At 35.6% G+C, this 9,364-nt stretch overlaps 1 protein-coding gene across 2 annotated transcripts; it reads right to left on the reverse strand.

Moving 5' to 3' along the window:
- Nucleotides 1-593: 593 nt before the first annotated feature.
- Nucleotides 594-8,796, reverse strand: LOC104883503 (glutamine synthetase leaf isozyme, chloroplastic). Of its 2 annotated transcripts, none has more exons than XM_010668031.4 (14): nt 8,642-8,796; nt 6,702-6,968; nt 6,479-6,518; nt 6,274-6,377; nt 6,087-6,135; nt 5,874-5,980; nt 5,232-5,319; nt 4,996-5,124; nt 4,827-4,901; nt 3,198-3,251; nt 3,072-3,109; nt 2,413-2,572; nt 1,713-1,773; nt 594-945 (listed from the first exon to the last, which is right to left on the reverse strand). In XM_010668031.4, exons 2-14 carry the CDS (start codon nt 6,950-6,952, stop codon nt 806-808), a joined length of 1,296 nt encoding a protein of 431 aa, XP_010666333.1. In that variant the 5' UTR covers nt 6,953-6,968; nt 8,642-8,796; the 3' UTR covers nt 594-805. The 2 variants fall into 2 exon arrangements, with proteins under 2 accessions (XP_010666333.1, XP_010666334.1); XM_010668032.4 differs by lacking the exon at nt 8,642-8,796 and adding an exon at nt 8,486-8,587.
- Nucleotides 8,797-9,364: the final 568 nt, after the last annotated feature.

A 9,364-nucleotide genomic window follows, 5' to 3' on the forward strand; every position in this document is an offset into this window, starting at 1 on the left:
CGTATATTTGCGGTTTGGTTTAGGTTACATCCCAAACTCATCAATCAACACATGAACAAGTCCTACGTGCGATAGGTGGTGGTCCAAAAAAGTTCTTCTTACTAAGGAGTTCCTAGTGGGAGCCCAAAAAAAAAATGAATAAACTTAATAATTCCTTACGAAATTAGCAGATCTAGATTAACCGATCACATTGAAGTTGTCCTAACAATATTCTATACCCCTCCAATTTACCCAATTAGTAAAATGAAATGAGTTCACTACAATTATTATTACTGCAACAAATTAGGGAAACAAAGAAAGAAATTCAATCGTTGATTTCTTAATCAAGCATATTGAACAAAGAAAACATGATTTCAAAAACTAGGCAGTTACAAGGGGCTATCCAAGAAAATATTGATTGTCCACAATGAAGGGATAGATGACAAGTTGAAGAGGACAAGTCATAGAAGTTACCCATGAGAGAGAGGACATTCAGTTATTTTAAGAGGAGAGTGAAAAAATTCGGCAATTTTTCTCAAAATAGACGTGTAAGTAAAGTGAGGGGGAAAAAATCTTAAACTAATTGGTATTGCTGGTTGGACAATAAGGACAAATGGGGCAGAACACATCATTATTTAATACCAAACTGTTTGGTAGTAGAGTTTTCTCCTCATAACTCCCAACAAACAGAAGCAAGGAAATACTAGAATCTACAGAATAGAATAGAACATGGAAGTTTTGGGCCCGTAAAATAATATTAGATTTTCAGTCAATAAAAAAAAACAATCATGGCCCGTCCAACTACTAGAGTTTGCTTATGATTGAATTACACATTGAGAGAGAGTCTTTGAGCTGCAAGTGCCTCAGCTTCGAGTGTGGGTTCCCAAAGTAGTGTTGACTCTGCTAGCAAACCTGTTACCACGTAAGGGTCCATGTTTGAAGCAGGTCGCCTGTCTTCCATGTAACCTGCAGAGAATCAAGATATACAATTTTTAAAGCTTTGTAAAAGATGAAAGAAGTAATTAATTAGTATAACAATCTCAACTACCAGCCCCAGGGTTTGCTCTCCATAGTCCATACAAGGTACCATCTAAAATTACAGGAATACCCAAGCTGATATAAACTAATTAGCCTTTAGCCTGAATTTATGAGTGCGTGGGAGCTCCAGATGCCGATAGTTATGAGTCTAATGGTGCATTTTCACCTTCATTACTTCCTAAAATATGAGACCTGATATAAACTAATTAGCCTTAGATTGAACTGTTCATTCCCTATTTAAATTTAGCAAAACCAAACATATATCAGAGCAATTTCACAAAATTTCTTACACTTAACACTGGAAGATGGTTACTTATTAGTTCTTAAGCAACTGCAATTCCTAGAAAAGATGAGTATAATAAGGTACATTTAGTTCATTGCACTTGAATACATTGGGAGAAAAAGAGAAGTCACTTCGGCCATTTTGTCAAAAACAAAACATGCAGTAAATTGTTTTTGTCAAAAGATTATCAAATAAATAGAACCAGATGATTGTCACTTCAATCATAGATATACCTTTTGTTTTCCATGCTTCAGTAAAAAGCATAAAAAGATAATTTTCCAAATTATTCAGAGAAAGCTATCATTAAATTTAATTGTACTATGTAAGCAAATTTATGATTTTAATTCGACAAGTTAATATTGACCACAAACTTGAGCTATATCTAATACTATGACCGAGGTAGGATTCTCACCTTTGCCTTCCTTCTCCGTATCACGACCCACACGGATTGAACAACCACGATTGGCGACACCCTGAAGGTTACCCATTATATTAGAATTTGTTACTTTTAATCAATATATCAGTAAAAAATTACGTTAAGTAAAATATACTAACTCCATTTTTATTTTTTGTTACACTTCACTTTAGGGGAAAATCAAAGAAATTGTTCAAAAAACAAAGAAGAAGTACAATAAAAAATGTTTGGTTTTGGAAAAGGTGAAATAAGCATTACAATCATGTACGAGAGAAAAAATAGGTTAAGTGGAGAGGTTTTGGGTAAAATATTAAAATGGATAGTGTGAGGTGGAAAAGTGTGAAAAGTTGATGTAATACGTTACCATATCAGGAAAAAGTAAAAGTGTAACAATTAAAGAATAGTCTGGATCTTCTAGAATTTTAGTGAAACTCTACCAGATAGAATTGTATATGAGCCATACATTTTAAAATCAAGGGCTTATATTGGTAGAAGGAAAAGATTTACGGGTGGGTTTTGATGAGATAAAATAAGGGGAATTTTGAAAAGAAATATTGATTTTTTATTGAATGGTCGATATTGCTCAAACACTACCTTGTAAAGTTATTTTACAACTCTAGAGGATCTAAACACATTAAAGAAACGAACTCAAGAGGAAAGTGTAACAACTATAAAAAAAAGGAGTATCAAACTATACCCAAGAGAATGTGTCGATGTCGGCAGTCTCATGCTTCCCTGTCAGTCTTCTTTCATTCCCTTCTCCATATGCACTGATATGTTCTTTATGGCGTAATGATAGATTCAAAATGGCCTTCTTTATTACTTCAAAACCACCGTCTTCTCTCATTGTCTTTGTACTATATAACAACAGCATTAATAATCATTAGATTTTTTTTTTTTTTTTTTTGGTCAGATGAAGGGGACTCACTTGAGGGGGAGTATAGGGAATTCTTCAAATAAGTCCCATGGGGTTTGATCCCTAAACCTCAGTGATATAATATGGGAATCGATACCACTACTCCACCACCCCAATCAATAAACTGTCTTGTCCTAATACCTCTGCTACAAAACCAAAAACTGTACAAATACACCTAGTTTCGTGCAATTTCCACACTTTGCTTGCTGAAATGAGCAAGAATTTTAAAGATTTATATCAGTTCTCCCCATAGAGATAGCACTATAAAACGTCCGGAGAAATCTTTTACATTCTCTGTTACCAGAATTTAGGATCCTAGAAAAACATAACTGGTCGAAGATGACTTCTATTTCGAATTTGACAGAATGCTACATTTACATAATTGGGCCAAACTGTAAAAAATCTGAAAAGAGAAAATTGTAGTATAATTTTCAAGGTACCTGTAATTGGTATGGCAACCTGCGCCGTTCCAATCACCCTGTTGAAAAAGGCAGGCATTGGAGACATGTTCAGATAAATTATGCATCACAAAGAGCTATAGTTAACACAAAAGCATAGAATACTACCTCAATTGGCTTCGGATCAAGTGTCAAAACTACACCAGCTTGCTCAGTGATTCTCTGTTGAAAGAGGAAAGAACGTTAAACTACTAAAAAGTGTTAAACAGTGATATGTATCATCAGATTGTTTACAGACAAGATCGTCAACAAAATAAAAGGACATCTTAGCTCAGGCTTCTTTCACTGTGGTGGACACTAGAAGCTAAAACTGTGAATGAGCTGAAATTGCATACCAAATTTTCTTTTTCCATCTATGTACTATTTGATCGTCAAGAAATTACAAGCATTCCCATAGAGACTTAGATGAATTGGATCAATGTACTCATAAGTTAGTTGGAAATATATGGTTTGTTGTTAGGATCTGTATAGCCGGTTTTTGCTGGTTGTTTCCTTATCCAAATTATGCTAGGAAATTCAGGGATTGTTTTAACCTCTCTAACTTTTCGTTTATTATATTGGTCATTAGGTTGTAAGTATTTCTCGTCTTTCATGAAGCACAACCCGAAATATTGCAGCCAGTATACCTTTGTTAATCTTCTGTTTCGTGTGAATTACTTGGGAGTTCTTATTAATAGTGTTCAACCTTTGTTAAGCTCCAGAAATAAACGTCCTTTAGTTTATGTTTAAGAGCTAATGCTTTTCCAATCTAAAACAGCCTGATTTAGGAATCTAGTAGCCAATCTTTAAGCTTCTAATTCTATCTATTTACTTAATTGCTTCATACTATGTTACCTGGACTCATATACCCATGTCTGACACGGGTACGTGTCCAAGTGTCTGAGTTTGCTCGCCATTCTATGAAAAATTTCGATGATTTTGGCCCAAAATGAAGTGTCCAAACACTTGTCTACGTCCTAGTGTCAAAGATCCGACACGGGTACTTGAAGTGAATTGTATAGTCCATGTAGCTAAGGCTTTATACCTATTCTTAGGTGACTTAACATAGGATTTTAGAAATTATATATATCATTATCAAGTCTCAATAACAAATCAACATGTGGGTCGAGGTCCACTATGTCTGACCTGTTTCTTTTGACTAGCAAACCCTTATATATGTCACGTTTTAGCTTTAGATAGCCATGTGGCTCTACATTTTCAAAGGTAAATATGTTTTCACCATTTAGAACCCGTTCTACAACTAGTTCTTTCCATTTGTGCTTCATCCACGAAGAATAATCACATAGCCACTAGCAATCTGTTCATTCGGATCACATACAAATTAACAACTTAGTTTGGTCATATCTAGGTGATAGAATATCATCTTCCCTCTTGCTTGGGTTCGGACCACATTTGAGAATGCTCTTTATTCTTTTAATGAAAAAACAAGTATTAGTCACATTTATGTTTTCCTTCAATTGGGCAGGAGTCAATTTCATTTTCATTTTCTAGGTCAAAATCGATAATCTTCTTTCCTGCACAATGCAGGTGTAGTTTTGATAATTCACATCAGATAATTAGGTACAAACAAAATTACCTCACGTTTATTCAATACCACTTTACCCGAACTTTAGAAAGAATACTAAAAGTAACCATTCAGAACAAATTTGAATACCATATACTTGTCTTACAGTGCTATGTGCAGTATAAGCTGAAAGTGACCAGTTTAGATGAAAAGTAATATTTCAAGAAAAGTACCTCAAGAAGATATCTGGCACACCAGATATGATCTCCAGCTTCAATCCCAACACTAGGACCAACCTGAAATTCCCACTGTAGGAGCATGTGGATGTGGTTATCAGTAAATAACTTCAAAGAGAGATGAGCTAGGGGTAGATATATATATCAAAATGGTGCAAGAGATAACCTGGCCAGGCATGACCTCCCCGTTGGTGCCACTTATGTTTATTCCAGCATACAGGCAAGCTTTATAATGAGCATCAGATATGTCACGTCCAAACGATTTATCAGCACCAACACCACAGTAATATGGTCCCTAGAAATACCAACATCTCAGTTCATGCAATAACAGAATTCTATAACAAAACAAAGCATCTCATGCAAAAGAAATATTGATCTGATGGAGGTAACTAGGTAACAGACCTGGGGACCAGGATAGGCTCCGACAGGCCATCCCAAGGGCCATTGAACATTTGGTTGAAGCAGCGTGTATTCTTGCTCTATTCCAAACCTATAGAACGATAATGAATAGACTAAGACAGAGTAGATAGAATAAGATAAAAGAAAAACAACAGAGGAAAAGGAGAGACTTTCTAGGTAATATCGAATTTCATAAATCCAGAAATTGCATATTTAACAGTGGACAGGCTCTGATCCGAAGAAAAATAGATCATATTTACAGTGAAATTCCTCCAAGAAAATGGAAGGTAATGAAAATAACATATGAAGCTATGAACAATAATAAGTCATATCACAAACACCTCATCAGCCCCAAATAACGCACTACTGTAAGAAGATCCAGTGCATTGGGCTGTTGAAGAATAGTACAAGGATGCAACACCCACCCTTGCCTCAAAAGTTTTCCCTCCCATTTGTCCTTTCCTGGAATACGAATCACTTTCAAGATGCCTTGGTGGTGAAATGGTGGACACGCGAGACTCAAAATCTCGTGCTAAACAGCATAATAGCTAATTTCTTTCACATGAACTTCAACATTTGAATGCAAAGTGATGTGTAGGACATGTAATCAGAAAATTGAAATTGGAAGTGCTTGGAAAATCATACCATGGAACCTCAGAAGCAACCTTTGGGTTGCTGAAGATCTCGGCAGCTTTGTGTCGTTTATTCGTTGGGATCGGCTCACCTGCTGGTGTGTATGCGTCACATATTACCTGATGCATGGTGCATAGGAAAATTACATCGTAATCTTACAAGAGTAAAACTTCAGGTGACTTCATGAGTTTTGAGCAACTAGTACATCGTCTATACTAAACTCACCAAAATATTGTTACCACCACGGAATGGATCCTTAAAAATTGCTTGGGGGCTGTAGCAGAAGAAATGTACCACGACAATGACGTATGATTAGCTATGAAAACTCTCAAGCCTCAATATATTCACTTAAATCACAGGACGAGGAACATGTGAAAAATGATTAAGGTTCATAGATGTCCCAAGATCTTACTATAAGATTACTTCACTGTCTTCTCCAGGTGCTTGTCCTGTGCTTGACCCATCATAGTTCCACTTGGGAAGCTCAGATGGGTCCTCAACAGGTCGTGATAGTGTCTGGTAGAAATATTAGAAAACATTGGTGAGGGATAAATTGACATAAGCTCAGTGTCTAAAAGATGGTTAATAATCAAGCTACATCGTCAAAGTTACTGTACCCTCGATTTGCTACGAAGATCAATCCCAGATCCTCCAATCCTGTTCCAAAGCATAATCATGACATAATTAGTTTCATAATCTACTTGTAACTATGAACCACCAAGCATAATTTATCTGCAGATGAACAAAATCCTAGTGCAGCTATTTAACTATAAATGATCATACATCATCAGGACTATACTCATCAGAGTTTAAAAAATTACAGTAGGAAAAAGTCTATACCAAATGTATTCTGCAATAATCTTGTCAGTAAATGGAGTGACATCCAAATTGAGTAATTGCTCCATCCTGTTCACAGTGCCATGTTCAGTCTTGAGAGCGGCACATACTTTAAACTTCGTAGAGCACTTAATTGATCCCTTTTGACTTCCTTTCAGTAATATGGAGGTCCAAGAGTTTGGTATCATTGAGTTTGTCAAGCTCTTTGATAGTTTCATCTGACATTGCATGTTAGGTGCAAGTATTTGAGCCATGCTTGATCAATTCTCCCTAAGAAACAAAGAAACAATAACAAATATTAGAATATTACATCTGTGGCTTACTCTGTCAGACTGTCAGGTGCCAGCCTGACTTTACCACCAAAGAGAGTCAGCATGTAATGCGGAGAACCAACATAGTTCACAACAAGCAATATGGAACATAAGTATATACCATACCATGTCACGCATCCTCAAATATACGTTTATTTTAAAACTCCACATTAACATGTAAAACGAATGCAAACCCACAACTCACAAACCAATTCGATTAAATTCCCAAAAGATGGAAACTATATAACCCGAACTCTATTTTTAACCTCAATTACGCATGTCAGATCCTCAACACTGATCCTTGATCCCAACATGGATATGGACACTTAACACATAATGTTGGACCAAGAACATGGAAACTTTTCATAAATAGCCGAATTTGACAGTTAAAACATACTCGCAACTCTCACATGGAAAGCTAAGCCTGAGTAACATGGATGTAAAAGTAGAAGAAATATGATATGATCATCCACACACGAGACCTAGTTCAACGAAGTAAGAAGCATTTAGCTGTTGTATAACTGAGCTAAAGGCAACACCACCCTTTAGAGATAATACATTCTTCCATATTCTTCCATTTTCTTCAACCCTTTTTGTGGTAGCACCGATCCATCATAGACAGATCTCAAAAATTTAAGTTTATAGGTACTAAATGACAATAATACAGAATTGAAAACCATGTTTCACTCAAGGCCATCTCAAAAAGGTAGGGGGTCGTGTCCTTATTATTGGTATCAGCCCCTAAAATTAACATGATTATGCATAATTATATCATATAAATATTCATTATCTAAAAATTACCATATAATACTATTTTTTTGACAAAAAAAAGTACCTAAACCATGAGTATAGGGATAATGTGACAACAATTTCACCAAAAAAAAAAAAAAACAATAAATTTCAATATTTGGGACCCTCCTAATTGAGAGGTCATGTACCTCTTTGCACACTCTAATAAATAGCCATGAGCTCTTATTACTCATGCTAATATACGATCCGCGTCGCATTTGCGTTACTCCCAGACCTTCGAACACCATATTTTTTAATTCGATTCTCACTCTAAAGCAAAATTTTAACTTTTTTTCGACCAATTAGCCAACCATGCCACTTGACAAAATCTAGAAACTGAATAAATGCCGCATACTCCAGCAAGCCATGATCTAATACAATCATCTTGATCCTCAATCTTCTCCATTACAACAACAATAACAACCCAGGAATGGATCACATTAACACAATCTTACCTTTAACCATTCGATTACCAATCACCACTTCAACTTTTAGCAAAAAATTAACAAAATATACAACAAAAGTTGCATACATTATGAATCTCTAATCTGAAAATTAACATTAAAAACAAGCAGATTACGCAGCATTGTTTTAACAAACTTCAAAAATGTCATTTCACCACAAAGAAAAAAGAGGGATTGTTGATTGATGTCAATCTCAATATATAAATGCAAGATGATGTTAAACCTTTTTTAACACTCGACGCAAAAGTTACACTCACTCCTGTACCGATAGTGTCAAAGACCTGGGATTGAAACTCGTCTAGCCTCTTCGTTGCTATCAAAGGCCAAAAGAAAATGCAATAAGAACATAAATAAGAAAATTAGCAGAAGAACGTAGTACCTGTTTTTTAATCTGTTGAGGAAAAAAAGGAGCAGGGAGTCAACTAACAAGAGAGAAGAGAGAGAGTGTCTCACAAATGTATGCTTAGCAAGTAGAGAGGTCTAGTATTACTAATATATTTTCGACGTATGGGAACCGAAAAAGTTGTTTTGGCTTTTCCGTAGTAGATAGGGGTGTCCATATTGAGTGGTGGAAAAACATGTTGAAGATGCTTTGGAGGCCGCAAGTGAATCTCTGGACTAAATTTATGGAACATCAAAATATTTGCATGTTATTTAGATAAGGTTTCATTTTCTTGCTGCCCTTTCTTTGCCTACTACAGAGAGCTCGAGAGTCGAGACCTTCAATTTGTGCTGATAATGGGCTAGGCATAGGCTTCTGTATCAATCAATAATCCACATAACTTCTCATAAATTGTCGGATGAATTCTAATCGGTCAGATCAAACCAATTCGAAAGTGTTTGGTTCATATAATTTTTGTATCAAGTATGAGTTTAGAATGAGCAAAATCCATACCTAGTGTTTGATAATTTGATAAATTTAAAACCCATACCTCAAACCCATAAGGTATGGGGTTTAGAAACCCAAAGGGAGAGGTGCGTTTGGCTTATACCAATACCTCTATGTATTAAATAGAAGAAAAAATGTCATTTCCAAATAAAACCAAACACATGGTATTAGGTATCAAGTTTCAAACCTATACCACCTTGATTTCATTCCTGA

Source organism: Beta vulgaris, chromosome 3 (assembly GCF_026745355.1).
Source record: "Beta vulgaris subsp. vulgaris cultivar EL10 chromosome 3, EL10.2, whole genome shotgun sequence".
In the NCBI taxonomy this organism is placed as follows: Eukaryota; Viridiplantae; Streptophyta; class Magnoliopsida; order Caryophyllales; family Amaranthaceae; genus Beta; species Beta vulgaris.

Coding starts and splice junctions, on each gene's coding strand:
- LOC104883503 (XM_010668031.4), bottom strand. CDS start 6,952: ATGGCTCAAATACTTGCACCTAACATGCAATGTCAGATGAAACTATCA. Junction 6,378..6,478: donor ATCTTCGTAGCAAATCGAGG/GTACAGTAACTT, acceptor TATTTCTACCAG/ACACTATCACGACCTGTTGA. Junction 5,981..6,086: donor GTGGTGGTAACAATATTTTG/GTGAGTTTAGTA, acceptor ACCATGCATCAG/GTAATATGTGACGCATACAC.